This window comes from Chinchilla lanigera, unplaced genomic scaffold (assembly GCF_000276665.1).
Source record: "Chinchilla lanigera isolate Chin_1 unplaced genomic scaffold, ChiLan1.0 scaffold00028, whole genome shotgun sequence".
NCBI classification, from domain to species: domain Eukaryota; kingdom Metazoa; phylum Chordata; class Mammalia; order Rodentia; family Chinchillidae; genus Chinchilla; species Chinchilla lanigera.
In genome coordinates this window covers 22,827,357-22,847,282 of record NW_004955429.1, presented here as the reverse complement: position 1 = coordinate 22,847,282, position 19,926 = coordinate 22,827,357, and the positions used below count along the sequence as shown (strand labels likewise).

The following is a 19,926-nucleotide window of genomic DNA, read 5'->3' as shown; positions in this document are numbered from 1 at the left end:
CGCGCGGACGGCCGCCGCGGCGCGCTTTCCAGAGAGGACTCGGGGCCGCGCGGGGGACGGCGGGGTGTTCCAGGCCGCGCGGCTGTTTCCGGGGAAGGTGGCAGTGTGTCTCTCTCGGTGATAAATTTCTGAAATTTAAACAGTTGCCGTGTATTGTGACCATGCCATATATTGTGACGATGACGCGCGTCTGCAGTGCGTGGTGTGTATGTGCGTGTGTGCGCGTGTTTGTGTGTGCGTGCATGTGTGTGCGCGTGTGCGTGCGTGTGTGTGCGTGCGAGTGTGTGCGTGTGTGTATGTGTGTGTCCGCGTGTGTGCGCGCGCGCGTGCGTGTGCGCGTGTGCGTGCGCGTGTGCGTGCGCGTGTGCGTGCGTGTGCACGTGTGTGTGCGTGCGTGCGCGTGTGCGCGTGTGTCCGTGTGTGCGTGCGTGTGCGCGTTTGTGTGTGCGCGCGTGCGTGTCCGTGTGTGCGTGCGAGTGTGTCCGTGTGTGCGTGTCCGCGTGCGTGTGTGCGCGTGTGCGTGCGCGTGTGCGTGCGTGTGCGCGTGTGTGTGCGCGCACCACCTTGAGGCGCGTGGGCCCGGGCCCGCCGCAAGTAGAGTCTGTCCCTTCCGTCCTCCGGTCCCAGTCGTCGCGCCGAGCGCCCTGTAGGCGGGCTGGCAGGCGCGGACTAGCGACGCAGAAACGGAGGCTCCGGCCTCAGGGCGCTCTCCGCAGGTTCGAGTCCAGGCCCGGACGCCGGGACGCCGGGGACTTTCTGCGGAGCGGCGGTCAGCGTCGCGGCCTGGAGGCCGGGAGACGCCCCCTGTCCCGCTCACCCGCACACTTTGTGCCTCCCGCGCATCCTTCAGGCCTCGGGTGAAGGCCTTTCCCGGCGGAGCCGTCCGCAGTCGCTCCCTCTCCGCGCACGGCCGCGTGCAGTCCAGCCGAGCTCATCGTCCCCCTCGGACTCCAGGCGTCTCGGACGGAGTCCAGCCGCTCTGCTCGTGAACGCTGTCGGCACGGCCCGCGCAGCCTGCCGCGCTGTGCTCCTAACACCGGTTGAGCGGACGAATAACCGACTTCAGTGAAGAGGAGGCCCGGCTGCGCGCCCCGGTTTGCCGAGTGAGGCCCGGACTGCTTCCGCTCCGCGCTGGACGCCCGAGGAGACGACTCCGGAGGAAGTGCACCCAGCTTAGAGGACACTGTTCTGCGCTCTCTGCAGCATGATTTAGCAACGGTCTGCGGCCGAATGAGCAGGAGTCGGAGCCCTCAAAGAGGGTCACGCTGACAAATGGGTTTCCTAGCTGCAGATTTCACAGAGCGTGCAGTAAGCTCGGCTCACAGCGGCCCGACGCAGACTGCTTCTGTTTGAGGAGCACGCAGTAACGCCGTGCAGCTGGGGCGGGGGATTAAACTAAAGGGATCTCTGTGCACCGTTTCTCCCAGTTCTTCCCGGGCCCTGGGAGGTGGAAGCGGCCCAGGGGAGAGCTAAACAAGAATAATTTGCACTAGTGAAGGCAGGCGCCTTCCCTTGGACTCTGTTATGCTGTGCGACAAGTTGGTTTTGTTGTTGATCGTTGAAAACGTAGATTACAAAGGCGCTGCGGTCCCCTTTATCCGCAGGGAATAAATGGCAGGACGCCCGTGGTACTCAGCACCAAAGCCCGTGCACTGGTCTTCCCTGTACACAAATAGCTGTGATGACATTCCCGCTATACACGGCGCAGCAGAGTAACAACAATAACTCAAGATAAAACCGAACAATTATAACATACTGCAATACATGTTATTTAAAATATATGAAGTATTCATTTCTGGAATTTTCCATTTAATACAGTCAGACTGTGGTCCACAGTAGTGAATCAAACCAAGGAAAGGAGGTGTTATGATTTAGCTCAAGAATGACATCCCCAGCTCTGACGCGTTCAGAGGTGGGCTTCTGGAAGGCACACAGGGAGGACAGTGGAATGTGGGGCCCAGGCTGCTGGAGTGTGGCCTGGAAGAGCCTCCTCCCTGGCTCCTCCCCTTGCTCTCTGCTTCTGAGGCACTGTGACCTCAGCAGGTTCCCTCTGCCCAGGCCCTGCCACCGCGCCCCACAACCAACCATGGATGGTAACCACGAGCCAAAACAAACCTCTCCTCCTGGAAGTTACGGAGGTCAGGTGTCCATCCCAGCGGTGAGGAAGGGGGCTGAGACATGGCACTACCGTGTGGAATTGCCTGAGTTTGGATCCAGCCCTACCGTTTCCTTGCTTCATGGTTTGGGAGGAGTCCCTTGGCATCTCTGCACCTTGGATATTCTATTTGTGAATACAGACAATAATGTCTAACTTAACAGTTAAGTGTTTTTTTAAAGCTCTTGTATCCCTTTAGAATTCTCCTAAGTACAAATGTCACTTAGATGCTAATAATTGACTGATTAACATTAAATTTACAACCTCAGACAGGTTAAATGATCTAATTAAGGCTGGCATTAGGTGGGCAGGATCACAGAAGACTAGCTTGCAAACCAGTTCTTCTCTGCCAGCTGTCTTTGAGCCCCAGCACAACAGTCTCCACCCTGACTGCTGTTTTTCCAGCTTGAAGGGTTCCAGTTTTTTAACAGCATTTCTTGAGCTCTTCCTCTAAGTTCATGTTGTGATTTCACTATACTTTATTCTCCAAGAGAGAAGTGGAGCAGCTGTCCATCAAGACTCAAAACACTGCCTCCAGGCACTTCTCCCAGGGCTGGGTGAGTAGCCAGTGGCAGAGCTCTTAGTACTCTAGAGAACCACACTACCATGAGCAGTAGGGACCTGCTTAGCACGGATCAGTGAGTAGGATCTCCCCTCATTTGCTGTAGCTTAACTTGATTTTAAAAGAATCATAGTGGGAGTCTCAAAGAAGAAAACTTTTCAGGGGTTCTGCTGGAGCGCAGTGTGAAAATTCACATCATTTGAAAACCACACCTGAACTGCCCTGCCTAAAAGAACCTGCTTCTGGAAAACCAGCGGTGGCCTGAGAGTGACATGGGAGTGGTTTCTCCCCCAGATGCACAGTGCAGTCAGCCCTCCCACCCTTCACCCAGTAGGACATCAACTCGGGCAACATGCGCTAGATGAGACACTTGGCACAATCTGTTCTCAGAATCTCCAGCTCTCACTTTGACACAGGAAGCAAGCGACATACTTTTCAAATGTTGACTGTGTTTGGGGACAGACTCTCAATGTCCAGGGCAGTGCTTGGCAGTGATGTTCTGACAGCACTTAACTCTTACCGGGTTTTTTACTTATGAATCAGCAATTGTCTAATGACCTAAAAAGATGCTTTTGAAGACACGGAAGCTTTCCACCTGCAGTGTGTACCCAGCACCTTTAGGAACCACCTCAGTGCCGTGGGTGTTCCCTGTCCCTTATTCCAGCCCCCAGGCGGGCTCTCAGCATCCTCCCGTGGGTGCAGGCTGTCAGGACCTTGTCTCCTCTCCATGCCCACACCTCTGCTGGGTCCATGCCAAGAACATTGGAGGAGTAGGTTTGGAGAGCAGAACTGCGACCAGCTGAGCCTAGGTTCTCAGGGGCAGATGCTTCCCTTTCTTCTTCTGAACAGACAGTTCTGCAGCGTCCCTCATGTGGTGCCTCCAGCAGCCCGCAAGGATCTGAGAGCCACTCGCCAGGATCTGTGGCCAAGCTCGTCACACCTTCGTGTGCTGGTTTTCCCTCCTCTGTGTTTCACCCTTCCGGTCTCTGGCTCCTGCTTGTGGTTCCCACTTCCCAATACATATTTCCAACCCGGCCTTTGCCGTCTGAGGTGGGAGTGGGGGGCCAGGCTGAGACCCGGTCACTTGGCCTATGTTCCTTTTAACTGAATGGAGTGATGGTGTCTAGACTGTCTTTACACCCGCTCATCCCCATTTTCTGAATACCAAAGTCTACCCTTCTTTTCACTGTGACTCTCCATCCACTTAAGTGTATGAGACAGTTTATAGGCATATCCGTTTCCTGTCGCCCCCGTCACTGTAATGAAACAGCTGGGGCAATTAATTTTTAGGGAGAAAAGGTTTACTTTGGCTCATGCTTTGGGGGATTCTGTCCTACGATCAGGCAGATGCCTTGCATTTGGACCAGTGGCAGGGCAGCACTTCACAGCATAAGCACATGGTGAATGAATCCTCCCACTTCTGTGGCCAGGGACCAAAAGAGAAGAAGAGCAAGAGTGAAAGAGGAGGACTTCACAGTTCCTCTCAAGGGCCCCCGCCAGCGACCTGAGGACCACCCACGAGGTTCCCCCTCTTAGAGCGTCTACTGCCTCCCCTGGAGCCACTGAGCCTTCAGCACATGGACTTTGGGGCCTCTCAACATCCAAACTACAGCGTGGGCATTACCTGTGCCCTTGCTTTGTCTGGTGGAGCTCAGCGAGCACATGAATCAGGATGTCTCCACTTGGGTCATGGCAGCACCCAGAGTGGAGTCCGTAGTTCAGATCTGGCGACTGGTCAGGAACTTTGGCTCTGCTCTCATCCACTAACTTTAACCTGGCTCGGCTTTATTTTCCCAAGCTGTATTTTTAACTTCCTGCTAGGTTTTTACTGGTTCATTTTATCCTGCTCTGTTTATGGATTTGAAGTATATAAACAAGCGATGATGTGAGCTTCAAAAAAAGTTTAATAACACATAAATGAGTAGGCCTTTAAAAAATCGTGTAACCCAAATGTCCCAATGTTGCATATAATATTTTTACAATGTGGAAAAACTATTATTACAAATGATTAGACAATTACAATTTTTTAAAAAAATTATCATGTGAAAGCTTTAATATCATCATCTGGAGACCGTTTATTGAATTTGTTTAATGCCTCAAAGTCCCTTGGGTTCATATGTACCTGTTCATGACTACTTTCTTGGTATCAAAGAGGCGGGCAAGGGATGAGGAAGCTAAAAACACAGCCTGCCATAAATCTACAGTTTGATTGTGGGCTGTTAATTTCAAATTTTTTGTCTCTCTCTCCTTCTTTTTTGCCTAGAATATAACAAGACTGGACTTGGGGTGTGGTTAAGTGTGACAATGCTTACCTAGCATGTGCAGTACCTTGGTGCTTTATCTCCAGCCCACAAAAATGCATAAATGAAATAAAATAAACTATTAAAATATTGACATCGGTTTGTGTCGGTGTGGGCCATATCATCAAGATCAATACGCACAAAGTTTTAAAGGCTAATGATGGACACAGTATTCACAGGAACGACGATTTCACATGTAGTAACAGAAGACTGATCCAAAACAATAACTAGAAAATCCCAGTTTGAGCTTTTACTTGTCATTCACTCAGGCCCATGAGGGCTGATGTGCAAATCGTCCTGAGAGCTGGGGAGGGAAGAGAAGACTGTGTTACCTTTCCAGGGTGCAGAGACACTGTGGCCGGAGAGCAACCTGGAATCTACCTCGGCCACTGGCCATGGGTCTCCCAATGGGCTCCTTTCTGCACCCTCAAAAAAGTGAAAGCCTCACAATCTACACGTGTGGTGGTGGCCTACAGATCTGGGGCAAAGGGCTCCTTTAGGGTGTGTCCTGGGAACTGAGAGCATATTCCATGCAGCACTCTTCCCCCTCAGGTGGTCTGATATCCAGGGGACAGGAATAGGGGGAAGCAGAGCGTAACTGAGAGGAATGACCAGAAGCCATCCCCTGAGGGTGTCTAGAAATAATTAGTAGAAAGATTTTCAAGGAGGAGAGACCCACATTAATCAGACAGAATCAAGAGCCAATGTCAATTTCCCACCAGTAAATAATTTAATTCTCTAGCTGCTAGAAAGACTGCTGGAAGACTGCCTTCAGCTGTCAGTCCTTTTTGAGCTCAGCTGAAGGAAATCTTACTACTGGCCGTGCCCGCCCTTAGGGACCAGCCACATCAGTACAGTTTTTACTTCACTGTGGGCATCCCACAGCATCACATTGAAAGTAAAAGACAGCTCCTCTCAAGGGCATCTCTGAGATGCCATCTTTTGGCATCTTGTACCTCTCACTACACAAACAGAAGCTTGAAACTTGACAGCAATCACGCACCTTTAATCCCAGAAGCCTTTGTTGTGGTGCTGGGGATCAAACCCAGGACCTCACACATGCTAGGCAAGCACGCTAACCCTGAGCTACGTTCCCAGCCCAGGCCCAGCACCCTTAATCCCAGCACTGCACAGGGGATCAGTCCACTGGTTGGATTGGCCCTGCCCTAACCCCAGCAGTCTGGAAAAAATAAAAGGGACAAAAGGAGGCTTTCTCCTCCCCCCGACCCCTGCTTGTTGCTTTGCTACTTTCTGCCACCTTGACTATTCTCCTCTGCTAAGCCACCCTACCTTGGAGTCCACTGATTATGGACTGAAACCTCTACAAACTGTGAGCTAGATAAACTTTTCTCCTTTTAACTTTGGGTATCCCGTATTTCATCTCAGCAACAGGAAAAGTAACTAAGGTAGCAGGTAGCAGGTATTTTGTACTAGTGACAAAAAAGTGAATAATACAGATGCCAAGTGGAATTTTTGGTAAGCCCCAGTGTGAAAATAATACCCATAAGATTCCGGAGCAACATTTTGCTACCTGCAGAAGAGAATTCTACAATTCTGAATAACAGCTCTGGCACGCTATGGGGACCTAGTATTAACAGAGTACCTAATCATGAGACACCACGTGACGGTGTGCGTCCAGAAGCCCATCCTGAGCTGGATAGGCCATGGAATATACCACTTTAAGACTGGACTGCAACTCTGGGATTATACCCAAGCCAGACTGGCAGCATAGTAAAGCCGCACAAACCTCCAGATCAGCCACTATTTCGGCATGAGCGCTTCTCCAGCTCACGCCTATCGCTGTGTGGAAGCTTCCACGACCAGCTGATTAACAAAGGAGTTCAGATTTGCTTCGCGGCTGGGTCAGCCCCGGGTAGGGGTGCAACCCCTGAAAACGCAGAGTGACTACACTGCAGTCCCAGTCAAGGGTGACCTTGAGAGACGGGGGAGGGAGATCTTCAGATAGTCCCTGGGTGTCCTAGTCACCTTCCCATCACTGATACAAAACACCCAACGCCCTCAGTTTAAAGGAGGAAAGGGTTACTTTGGTACACTTGGTAGAGATTTCAGGCTGCGTCATCTGGCTCCAAGGCACGGGGGGATGGTGGAAGGGCGCGAGCGGAGAACAGCCAGGCAGCAGAGGGTGAGGGGAAGAGCCGGGATGGGGATGCAGCCCCCTCAGTGACCCTCCTCTGCTCTCCAGCCCTGGCTCCTGACAGCACGGCCTGTTCTGAGCTCTTCAGTGGATCGATCCTGTAATGAGTACAGCACCCTCATAAGCCAGTCATTTCCCCAAAGCCCCCCCCCCCGAACACGTGAGCCTTTGGGGGACATTTGAGTTCTAAACCATAACATTTGTCATCCACTTCATATAGAAAAATCAGTGGCCTGGAGTCGGAAGATGTGCAGACCTGTGAGCAGCGGCACACGGCTGGAGCAGATGGGCGGGGAGCTAGAGGCAGAAAGCCCGGGAGACGGCAACGGTCTGAAGTAGAGATACCTGGTAGGCCTGTGAAGGGGCACGGAGCACGAGCATCTTTCTACTGCACCTTAACAACCACAATAAAGAGACACTAAACACAAGGACTGACGGTGACTAACTGACTGAGGGCAGCCAGCACCTGCCGTCAGCCACTTGAGCGTGGCACCATGGCCCTTGAGTAGAACAGCCACGGGAGCAGGGCTTTGGGCTGTGCCTTGGCCCACTTGCCTGGCTCTCCCCGTACCAAAACTTTTCTAGCTACTGCCACTGTCAGATGTCCGACACTCCAGTATCAGAGAGTTCTCCTGAGTCCCGAGCATAGTAACACCCCGCAAGGACTCCAACCAGAAACTCTGGTCAGCTTGCCGTATGCGATATCTCCTAATTCATTTTTAACCTGAATGAACACATATTCCAGATATGGGTTTATGCTTTCTGCCCTTACCCCTTCTGCTTCTACAGTGTTCATTACTCTTCAGTGGGATCCATATACTATCAAGCAAAGCAAGGAGCTCACCTTTTAGCAGAGGAGTTGCTGAAATGGGCCCATGTCCATGGACTGCACTGGTGCTATTGCATGCTCTGGTACTGAGTGGCTGGCAGCCAGAAGGAACAAAGACACAGACAGACTTGTTGAAAGCTTAGCTGATTAGCCGGCTTAAAGGTGACTCTTTGTGAGGATGGAGCACATTGTTCAGGAGACAGGGTACATCTTAAATCAAAGACCTTTGCATGGTGTTGTGTTCACAATGGGTAGAATGCATAAATCTAGGAACTAAGGGGTGGAAGCAGGAATAGTTCTGCCAGCCATCACTCCCAGTGACCTACTTCAAGAATCCTTAAACACCAAACCATGTAGGTTTTGAGGCCCTGGTTCCTAAGAGGGAAATGCTCCTTATGGGGGATGCAGAAACATCCCCTTTGAACTATACCTGTAGCTGATACATTGGTGCTTCTTGAACCAAGGGGCAAATAGGCAAAAAAGAGGAGTCACTATCTTGGACAGGATGACTGAGTTTGATCATTAGAAGGAAGAAGGGTCATAAGGAATACAAGTAGAACCTAGATCAGCAATGGAAGACCTTCTAGAGCTTTCAGTGATAAACAACCTACTGTGGTACACATGCGATAGGTTCACCAGCACTGACCTAGGTGATCCACTTAGATCCTGCTTGATACTCCCTTCTCCACCTGTGAAACAACGCAGACTACAGTCTGACAAGGCGTAATGGCCAGGCTCACCCTCAGAGATAACCAAGTGGTCTTATGACAAGGAATCCACTGAGATCCGAAGTGAAGCTTGTTGAGAATGAGAGAAAAATCTTGAACAGGTAATCAAGGGCGGAGAAGATGAGTAAGAGATTTAGGATCAAACAAGCTATAGCGGCAGGGGACGTAATTTGTCACACCAACCTCCCTCTTCTAAATTCCCACCAGGAACACAAGCTCACTGGTGTCTCCCTGATAACTGGGTCTGTAGAACCTACAAGAGGAGGATCCAAGTGCTGCAAGGGGTGGACCGTAGCAGAGGGTTTGACATAACGTCCAGATTCCTGCTCAGGAGGATTCCTATTCAGAAAAAAAGTAACTTATTTCCAAGATAAGAATGCTGGGAATGCTGTCAGGAGCTGGTCCCCAGATCTTAGCTTTAGGACTTGCTTCATCTAAAGAACACAGCATGTGTGATGGGAAGGTCACTTCTGCCGGCAACAATATTTGTTGGAAACTGATTGGTATGAAAGTGGGGAGTACTACCCCCCTTCCCGTAATTTGGAACAACTCTAAAGTGCTCCATGTGGGTTGGCTGATGTTTTTGACGGCACTGCGTATCCTCACCTACCCCTCTGTGTCGTGTTTTTCCTTTTCCTTCAACAGATACTGATCCAAAGAGTACTCCTTCTCTGGGACCAAAAATAGACTGTGAAACTTGGGTCATCACCAGGTGAAAAAATTTGCATTGACAGGCTAGGGAGGTCTATTAATACCAAACGGTATATTTAGGAGTGTTTTGCTAGTTGTCAATTGATTCTGATCAGATATACATATATGTATGCAAAGTGCACTCTGTGAGACTCAGATGCCAGATCTCCAACCTAACTCTCAGTTCTTGTTTTGCAAGTTAGTCATTTTGTGAAAGAGAATGTACTTTCATAGAGCTAGGTAGATACAAAAATTCCTCATAGTTTTCACATGGTCAGAAACTTTAAAAGAATTTGTGAATTCACATTTTCATTTCCAGAATCTTAAACTTTTGGGCCTCCTTTGCATGTTTAGCTTGTTTTTCAGCCCAATCGGTTCTTGAAGCTGAGCTACACTGATAAAGCAGATGTTTAATAATTCCAGTACATGCTGAGGCTCACATTCCATGGGAAACTGCAAAAACTTTAAAACATATTTCATTTTTATCCAACTCTGAATCATTCCTTGAATTATGACTTCATATTCACCCCAGAGCAGCTCTTTAAACTCCGCAGAGATTTGGGGAAGCCAGGGATGATCAGAAAAGGTCATCAGTATGTGCCTGGCTGTTCCCTGCTTGTTCGGGTGTCCACTTACCCTGGTGTTGGGACATGTCAGCAACACAGGGCTTCTTGTACCCTGAGGTACTGCCTGGCTGCATCAGTAAAAAAGCTCTGTCTGGAGTGCCACTGGGAAAGAACAAAGGGGTCTTCTGAGTTCTTTTGTGACCAAAAGTTACTGACCTGAGGATGTAGCTTAGGTGGCCTCTTTAACAAATTCGCAGTAATTCTGCAGACAGTGCAATGTCAGTTGGGCAGGTACACCCTGCCTTTTGACACCAGCAAAGAACTGAGGACCTCCCACCCGCTTTCATGTGATCCTTCTGAAGCGAGGCAGCCAGCTTTTCCTCCTTCCACCAAACTCCTCAGTTCTTTCACAGCAAAAGCACACGGACTGCTTCATTCTACGGTGCTGTCAGCCACCTGGTCCCTGCTTGGCCGCAGCTCAAGCCAGCCTCGTTGCTTCTCCTCCTTTTCCCTTCCACCTCCGAGCTCTGCTTTTCAGAGCTTGGACGCTCTGGCACCTTTCACAGTCCTGGTCTGAAGGGCCGGAAGAACAGATTTCCTCCCCTGTCCAGCGTGGAGGCCTGTGCTGCTGCCTCGGCCATGGAGGGCTGCCGAGGATGGGCGCGGGCAGGCGCGACTGGAGAGGCGGCCGGGCGTGCGCGAGCCAGGGGCCCTCAGAGCCGAGTCGGAAAGCGGTCTCTGGGCCCACTGCTTTCTCAGTGGGGTTAGGCTGCCTCCCTCGCGGACCTTCACAGTGTAACGGCGCCCGGGGCCTGGCCCGGGGGAATACTGCGCCAGCCCTTGTGCCGGCCACACCGACGTGCATGTTGGTGTGAACACGCTGGCGGTGCTGTTCCTCTTCCCTCGAAGGTATTTGTACCTTCCCCGGGAAAGGCCGCTGTTTAAAACGTTAAACCTTTCTCGTCCCGGCGACTGTCTCAGTCTGTTTCCCACCGCTGACAGAGTCCCTGCGAGGGAGGCTTGTTCCTTGTGCTGCGAAGAGAAGGCGCCGCAGATGGACGGGCGAGCTCTTCGCCCGTCGGGAGCCGCCTCCCGCGGTGACCGCCTGCTCCTGAGCAGCAGCCTGCACCCTTTAGGAGACTGCCCTGGAGTCCCGATACCTCTTTTATTTCAACTTCTGTTTCTTATTAGTGCGTGTTTGCAGTGCGGAAGGATCACGCCCTCGCGGGCACTGATACGCACGCGTCACACAGTGTCGTTCCACTTCCCCTCCCTCTCCTGGTTCCCTCCTTCTCTCGATCCCCTCCGCCTTCGCGAAAGTTCTATCTCCCTGTGTCCTATTAATCTATCTCTTACTTTTTATTTATATTTCGGGTTTCTCATGTAAGAGAAATCATGTGGCATTTAAGCTCCTGTATCAGATTTATTTCATGTAACATTATTGTATCACAATATAACTATTTTCCCACAAATGACTTGAGTTTATCTTTCTTTAGGGTGGAATAGTACTCCATGGTGTATAAACATCACATTTTCTTTATCCACTTATCTGTTGAGGGTGGATGCTACGCACTCTTCAATACAATAAATATTATTTCATAGATTTCACCTAAAATTAGAAAGTATAGTATTTCACGTAATTATAAAACAAATTAAGCCTTAAAAACACAACCAAATAGGAAATTTGAAAATAAAAAGAAACAAGAATCTAGTAAGTGGCCTAACCATAATATTCAAAATAAATTTAGAGCAGTAATTTAAAACAGTCCATTTCTAGAGGGGTACGCCTTTTTTAATTAGAATTTTAAATTTTTATTAGTATGTGTTTGCAGCATGTAACTATTATACTCGTTGTGAGGAATCCATACATGTACGTAACGCACATCAATCCTTTTTCCCCGTGCTCCTGTTCTCTTTTCTAAAACATTTTGCCAGTGTAAGTTTCATGTAAAAGTCCTTGTCAAGTTACTTATCATAAATATGGATGGACAGCCAGACCAGCAGGCCAAAAACATGTGAAACACATATGCCAGTTACACTAGATCAAAGTATACCTTCAGATACGCTGTCCATGCTGGATTACAGTAACTTTTCCCTTCTCTTTTTTCCTATTGCCTGTCTTTTACTTTACTCTATTTATACTTTTGGCTTCTTATATAAGAAAAAATATATTATGTTTAAGCTTGTGTGTCCGCTCTACTTCTCTTTGCTGTACTTCCTTCCCTCTAAGACCGTTATGGTCTCACAATGCACTCATTTCCTTACAAATGACCAAGTTTATCTTTCTTTATGGCAGAATAGTACTCCATTGTGTGCACTTTCTCCATGTATTCGTCTCTCGGTGGACATATGGCTGCTCCCAGATTTAGCTGTTACGAATTGTGGTGCTGCACCTGACACCTCTGTAAGGCGCTGCCTCTTCACACTGCTCCAGTGGGAATGAGATTCCAACCTGAGCCTGGTGGGGGACATTCAAACAGCAACAGCAGCTTTGTTATTTTTAGCTCTGATTAGCCATTTAGTGGTCAACGCCTTGGGCGTCCCCCGCTGGTCCCGCCAGATTTAGCTCCTCACACGTTCACAGACGTGCAAGGCCGTGGCCCCAGGCTGAAGTCTCTGGCTTTGAGCTCCCCTACACTCAGATCAAAAGAATCTCCCTCAATTCCTTTATGAATGCTCTGTGCAGGGACCGAGAATGGCTCTCTAGGAGCAGCGCCATGTGATCACGGACATGCTCCTTCTCCACCCGACTTTCTGCAGCTGCCAGCACGTGCGGGTCCAGGGCCGGCCGGCAGGTGCTGTTGGGTGAATCGTACGTGCTGCCGGAGGCTCAGCACCGTGCTGGTTCCCAGTGCATGTGACGAACTCCGCTGAACAGGAAGGCTTGCCTTGTGGGCAGGGCCAAGGCGGCAGGGAAAGCAGGGCTGGGATTTAGCCAGATCGTTTCAGCATGCAGTCCGTGCTATAGGGTAAGAGGCATCTGGGATGGGCATAAGGGTCGGGGGAAACGATCCAGAAACGACATGGATGTGGACTCTTAAGGACAGGAGGAATTTACCAACCCATCTGTACTTCTCAGGGTAATGATGGGGCCACTGGCCATCTGCTCCCCGTTCTGCTCCTATCTTTTTAATCTAAGTTCTCCTTACTCCCCAGCCAGCCCAGCCTTCTGTTCAGGGAAGCTGATCTGCTTCCGCAGCCCCCAAGGACTTGCTGGGTGCTGTCTGGCTGCTTGTGCCCACGCCGGCCACCGCTGGGACTATCCGTTCATTACGTGCCAACAGGCCTTGCTGGACCCCCAGAGTCCAGGCAGCCTTCCCTAAAGAGCTCTGTTCTGGGCCCTCTATTTCCCACCTACTCCAAACTTGCATTTTTAGCCTGTGCCGTGTAATTCTAAGGGCCGAGATAAGTCACACTGGCACGGAGCACGATTTGGATGTCTACAGGTAAAAGTAATAGAAGAAAAGATGTCAGGGTTCTCCTCGTGAACTCTTATAAACACAGGACACGGAGTGCTCACAGCATTGCATGTCAGTGTGGAAATCAACCCAGGGGCAGGTATCTGCCTGCTTCTCCAAAGGACTCGTACTGTCCCCTCTATTGCTATGTCAGTGTAACATGTCACAGCGGGCATGGTGGTGCAGGCCTGTAATCCCAGCACTTGGGAGGCTGAGGTAGGAGGATTGTTGTGAGTTTGAGACCAGCCTGGGCTACAAAGTGAGCTCAAGGCCAGCCTGAACTGCATAGGGAGACCCTGACTCAAAAAGACAAAAAAAAAAAAAAAAGGAACATGTCATAACTACATCAAGACACACTTTTTCATATAATTCAGCACTGCTTAGAGATATCAATATTTGGTGGGGAAGGATAGGTGTTTTCAAGTGGTCTGTATAACCACTGTCAGACTTTTCTATTTGACACTAAAGTGAGTTATATTCTATCTTTATATTCCAATAGAAGAAGGAAACAAAATAATAATATATTAGGTGCAATGGCACCCACTTGTAACCTCAGCTTCTGAGGCTGATGCAAGAGGATTGCAAGTCTGAGTCCAGCCTGGGCAACATAGGGAAAATTTATCTCAAAATAAATTTAAAAAGACTGATGGTGTAGCTCAGTGGTAGCACTTCCCTAACACGCATGAGGCAAAGAGTTCAACCCCCAGTATCACAAATAATAATAACTTTGTAATTGTGAGCACGCTTCCAGTTCATGTATGATAAACATCACGTCCTCTAAGATGCTTTCCTAAATCCCTAAGAGAGGGGTCACCTTGCATTGTGCTCAGAGCATCTTATCACACCTCTAGCATGGCCTGTCCTGCAAAGTATTACAGTTTAGTACCTCTCTGACTCTCAGCAGACAGAACTTTTCAGTAATAGAGGAGCTTGGCTTCTATATTTGCATACTTCTATGATCTGCCTTATTGTAGAACTCAGTACACATTAAAAATACTTAATAGATAAATGAATGGTGAAAGAAAAATAAAAGTACTGGCTGGAAAATATTTGTGAAAGAAAGTTGGAAGTTGAGGGTGAAACTAAATGTCTAAATTTTTCTAAGGCTTTTTTTTTATCCCTAGAATATGTAAAAAGAAGTCAGTTGTATGAATTTGGGCTGCACTTCCACTATGTTAAGAAACTGATTTAATTAAGTCTCCCTTTTCCATAAGAGTTTGAAAAGAAATAGTGCTCCAAAAGTTAGAAGAGTAGAGAGAAAATAGTTACCATGTAAATTATGGAGTATTAGGTACTTCTCTGAGTATATTCTTTCTCATGCTTAAAAGTTAATCTCTGAGTTATGCACTATAATAATAGGTGAGGAGGTGTTCCTGGCACTAATGCATAAAATATGTGCATGCAATTTGGAGGCTGAAAAGTGGACCCTTCTTGGAGGGGAGAAAGAATGGTGTAAAAGTTACTGTCAATCTAGGGGAACAGAATGTTATTATCTATGAGGTTACCTGATTTTAAATACTAATAGCCAAACTGTTCAATAAAATATGAATACTTATTACGGCAATCCATATCACATGGTACACGTCCTATTTCAGGGCGACAGGTATCTTAAAGGAAAACACTAACTAGGTAATGTCAAACATTTTAAAGTGAGTGGATATTGAGACTGAAGGGCTTATTTCCCACTGGTTGCTAAACTGGACTTTTTAACCTTTAGGAAAAGACTAAAACTATAAACAAAACTCAGTATCCATGGGAACATGCATAAGAAGGTAATTATTTTTTCCTTTACATTTTCAAATTTCAGAGTTTCATAGCATATTATATGCATTGCCTCAGGCCCACAGTTCCTCCAGTTGGTCATTAAGTATCGGGAAATGCCCTCTCGACCAGTCATTATTACTGAAATAAAATGCCACTTACAAATCCCAGGAACAAAAGAGCTACAGTGTCTGTGGAAGGCACACCTTGTCTCTCGTAGTAATTTGGCATGGAGTGCAAAGGACTGGAGCAGGCCAGAGCACCGTGCCCAGAAGCAGGCTCATGTCCCAAGAGCCACATTCACCAGGAAGCCTTTTCAGTGATGGTTAGTTAGGCCGAAGAAGCACCTCTGTCCTTCAGGTAAGCAGACCACAAGAAAGACCCTATAACTGTGTCCTCTTGTGATCAACCTGGCTCCTGTAGAAATTTTGCAAGAGCAAAGACTTCTAGGTGAATACAAGATCTGCTAATTCTATCTTGTACAGGATCACTCAGTGATACACCGATTTGGATGCCCTGGCTTGAAACCTTGAGTTTGTTCAACACTCACATTCACAAAAAATTGGCTCATCAAAGAACGTATAAAGGGATAATTTACATTATCTATCCGTTCTTTCTATACAGGCAGAGTAATAACAACATAGGAAAGGCAATGCAAAAATTCAGTCCAAGTTAAAACCAGAACTTTCTTTGGTTGCAGAGTTTCCTTTCCCGGCTTGGCATACCTGGGCGGCTTCTACCAGACAGGTGCTGGCCCCAAGGTTTCTCCTAAACTGCCTCGGGATAGCTGTACTCTGACAACATGCGCAAACAAAAGGAAAAGTATGTGCTGAAAACTAGAGCTAATCTAGGAAGTTCTAAATTTAGACAGGATTTTTCTTCCAAGAGTTTGTTTGTAACTCAGTTTTTTGGAAGCTAGAGCAAACATTTTCCCACTGAATCATTTTAATAAATGTGGCTCTGCAAATTTAATGCTAATGAGCATGAAATACTACACATTAGCAAAAGCATTTTCATTGTATTTTTTCACTCCTGTTGACCTACACTACGGCTTACTGGGGTTTTGTGGGTTGGGCCGGGAGGTAGACTAGAGACCACTAAGGGCAATTGTTTCACTAGTCTCTGTTCAAAAAGCCAGATGTGAGAAACTTTCCTGCTTGCAAAACTTCATGGAAAAGAACACATTCCCTTGACAGTTCTGATGATGACGCCCACGAGCAAAAAGGGGCGGCCTTTGCTGTGTAAAAACATTAATAAAATTATATTGTGGGAACTTTTAGTACTTCATTTAAAAAGCATTACAACTATATTAGGCTAACAGTAAACTCTATGGAGTTTAGACTCAGGAGTTAAATAAGAAATCATTGACAGTAAAGCAAAATATACAACTAAGATTTGCACACAGATAAACGTTGGAACTAAGATCTTCACAGTGGGCTGTGACCGATGTTCTAGCCCCCTAAAAGGCCATGCAAGTGTTTCTCTACTAGAAAAGTAAAGAGCTAAGGGCAGAAGAGCTAGGGATTGTGATGCCCACAGCTTGAACATCAATTAGATCGGTCATATCCCGCCTACCTAGTTGCTTCCTCAACACACACACACGCACAGCAAAATGTGAGCAGCTCTCCTTCAGGCAAATCCTTCCAGGTTTGTTTTGATTTCAGCCTCCAAATAGAAAGAGAGTTTGCAAATTTTCTTTTAGCTGGATGGAAGATGAGGGAGGATGAGCTGAGTGAAGAAGGCAGAGCTGTAAGCCATGCAAGAGCAATGCTATGGTTTGTGCCTGATGTCCCCCCAAAGCCTCCTGCGGCCATGGGGGTGGGCTTTTTGGAGGTGGCTGAATCTACAGTGTGTGACTGGTTCATTGTCTAGTGCTGGGGTTGGGGGTGTAACTGCCACCCTGGTCTAGGGCGAGGAGCCTGCACACAGTATAAGGGAGGTAAAGGCTTGTGTCTCTCTCCTCTCTTGTTGCTTTTGGTATCTTCTGGCACCAAGAAGCGTTGCCCCTCGGCCACGCTTCCCTGCCTTGAAGCCAGCCGTCTATGACTATGGACTGAAACGTCTGCAGACTGTGAGCTAAATAAACCTTTCCCCCTTTCACTTTGGGTATTTTGTGTCAGCAAAAAGAAAAGTAACTGAGACAAGCAGGTATCAGTTTAAGAAGTTCTCTTATAAAAGAAAAGGCATAAGCCATAATTCCTGAAGAAAGAAATTAAAGCAGAGAGGCAGGAGGAAGGTGGAGAAATGCTATGACACACATGAAAAGACACTGGGAATCATCCCGGAAAAAAAGCACTCAAAAAAAAGAATGTATACAGGAGGTGGCACATGTCCTTCGGGAGGGAGTAAAGACAAGTTTCTAGGCAGGAACAGTGACTAGGAGACTCACTGAGGACTTACTCAGATGTACAGAGCTGGAGCTTGTGCCCAGTTTACCTCATATCCAAGGCACGAGGAAGTCGCTGGTTCGCTCCCAGCTCCTCAGGAGTCAGGTACCTGCTATCCTCCAATGAGGGCACCTCTGGAGACCTGGGTTTATGTTCCCAACCCCAAACCAACTGCTAGGGCTTCTATCTAGATGCCTCCCTCACCCCCATTATGGCTGTATCTAGATGTCCCCCAACCCTCATGTGGTCCTAGGTGGGGCCTTTTCAGAGGGGGCTGATCTAGACTGTGTGACACTGCTATAATGCTAGGAGAAAGGGCACTGAGATTAAGGGTGTGAGTGCTACCCACTCTAAGTAGTCTGGCTAAGATAAAAGGTGCACAAAGATGCTGCTAAGGTCCCTTGTTGCTTTCACTGTCTTTGCCTGCAGTGAACTGTTTTTCCCCTGTGATGCCTCTCTGCCACGTGCCACTCTGCCTTGGAGCCAGCCAACTACGGACTGAAACCTCCACACACTAACGCTAAATAACCCTTTGCCCCTTTAACTGTGAGTGTTGGGTATCTGTCTCAGCAATGGAAACAGTAACTAGGACACCCCTCCACAAAGCCTCATGTGCTCATAGGTAGGGCTCTTGGGGTGACTGGGTCATGGGTGTGATACCAGATCATGGCTGTGTGATACTGGATTAGCCCATTTATTAGTTCAGCATAGTTCTGGGTGTGGGTGATGGACTTGCTGAAGCAGGAAGACTCACCCTAGGTGTGGGTGTCACCAACCAGTAGGCTGCCTCCTGCCTGCTGCACCAAGGATGGTTTTTCCTCTGCTGTACCCCTCTGCCGTGATGCCCTACCTTGCAGCCAGCTAACTATGAACTGAAATAAACCTTTGCTCCTTTAACTCATAGGTGTTGGGTATTTTGTCCCAGCAATGAGAAAGTAACTAAGACACCAACCCTGAGGAACTCTACTGGCTATGTTGGGATCCAGACCTCCTTTGATTGTAAAGAAAGAAGGAAGCATTCTAACACTATGCCCCTCATCATTATGTCTGCCCTTCCATTTGAGACAGTATGTCCCATTTGATACCACTCCAACAAAAGAGCAGAAAGGAGAGACTGCAAGAGTAAAGTAAAATTGTATCAGCAGGAGGAGGATTCTCCCATTCTTCTGGACTTGGGCTTCTGGGCACCGACAGGACTATTCCCTATCTTATTTTCTCATCACTTTGTATAATGGCTTACCTCTTTGGTTTCAGAAGGGGAAAAGCTGCATGGCACTTAGTTCAAATAACCACTCTTTGGAGAACTAAGTGAAGAGGAATAGGAAAAGCAAATATGAAGAGGATACATTCCAGTCTAATGAAATTGCTGGATGTCTGGCTCACTGGGAAACCCCAGCCCCTGGGACGCTTGCCACTGCAGCCATGCCCTTGTGGCATAGTAACTTCTCAGCTCAGGATTTTTGGAAAGTGTGGTTTGGACAACATGGATCATAAAAATATATCAGTCTCCGGAATGTCCAGCCCAGCAAGTTCACATTCAGGTGAACACTGCATTTGCTGTCCATGCCAGAAGGGCTGCATTTCTTTGTTGCCCTTGCTCATTTCAAAATAGGATTTGTTCATCATCTTTGGCCGTTAGAGAAATGAAGGTCAAAATGATACTGAGATTTCATCTGACTCCAGAAGGGATAGCTATGATCATGGTCTCATGAAACAACAAATGCTGGTGAGGTTGTGTGGAAAAAAGGACCCATTCTACACTGTTGGTGAGAAGGTAAACCAGTACAATCACTATGGAAGTCAGTGTGGAGATTCCTCAAACTAAGAATAGAAATTTCATTCAACCCAGCTACTCCCCTTCTAGTTATCTTCCCAGAAGAGTTAAATATACCACGTTATAGTGATACATGCATACCCACGTGTATAGTAGCACAATTCATAGTAGCTTGAAAGCAGCCGATATGCTCATCAACAGATGAATGGATAAAGAAAATGTGGTATTCATGCTCAGTGGAGTACTGCTCAGCAAGAAAGGAAGACAAATTTGAGTTATTTGTAGGAAAATGCATGCACCTTCGGACCATAACTTGAAGCAAAATAAATCAGATAGAGAAGGCTAAATATCATATGGTTTCTCCTATATGAAAAAGCCAAATAATAAATAATTGAAATACATAGTAGGAGACAGAGAGATAAACTTTATGGAAGTGAGGAGGGGTTCTGGGATGCACGCAGATGGGCAGACATGGGAAAGGCAAGGGAAGGGGAAGTAAAAAGAAATAAGATGCAATAAGCACATATACCAATTCCACAAGATGAGTGTATTTATTATGCA

At 47.7% G+C, this 19,926-nt stretch overlaps 1 protein-coding gene across 1 annotated transcript in view; it reads right to left on the bottom strand.

The window, feature by feature from the left end:
- LOC106148789 (collagen alpha-1(II) chain-like) overlaps positions 1–10,071 on the bottom strand; it is a gene marked incomplete in the record, with an annotated part of 14,756 nt that extends 4,685 nt beyond the window's left edge. Inside the window, 6 exon segments of the mRNA XM_013515361.1 lie at positions 1–128; positions 590–783; positions 818–1,249; positions 7,429–7,566; positions 8,613–8,690; positions 10,056–10,071. Of these exon segments, the coding sequence (XP_013370815.1) occupies positions 1–128; positions 590–783; positions 818–1,249; positions 7,429–7,566; positions 8,613–8,690; positions 10,056–10,071 (986 nt within the window).
- Positions 10,072–19,926: the final 9,855 nt, after the last annotated feature.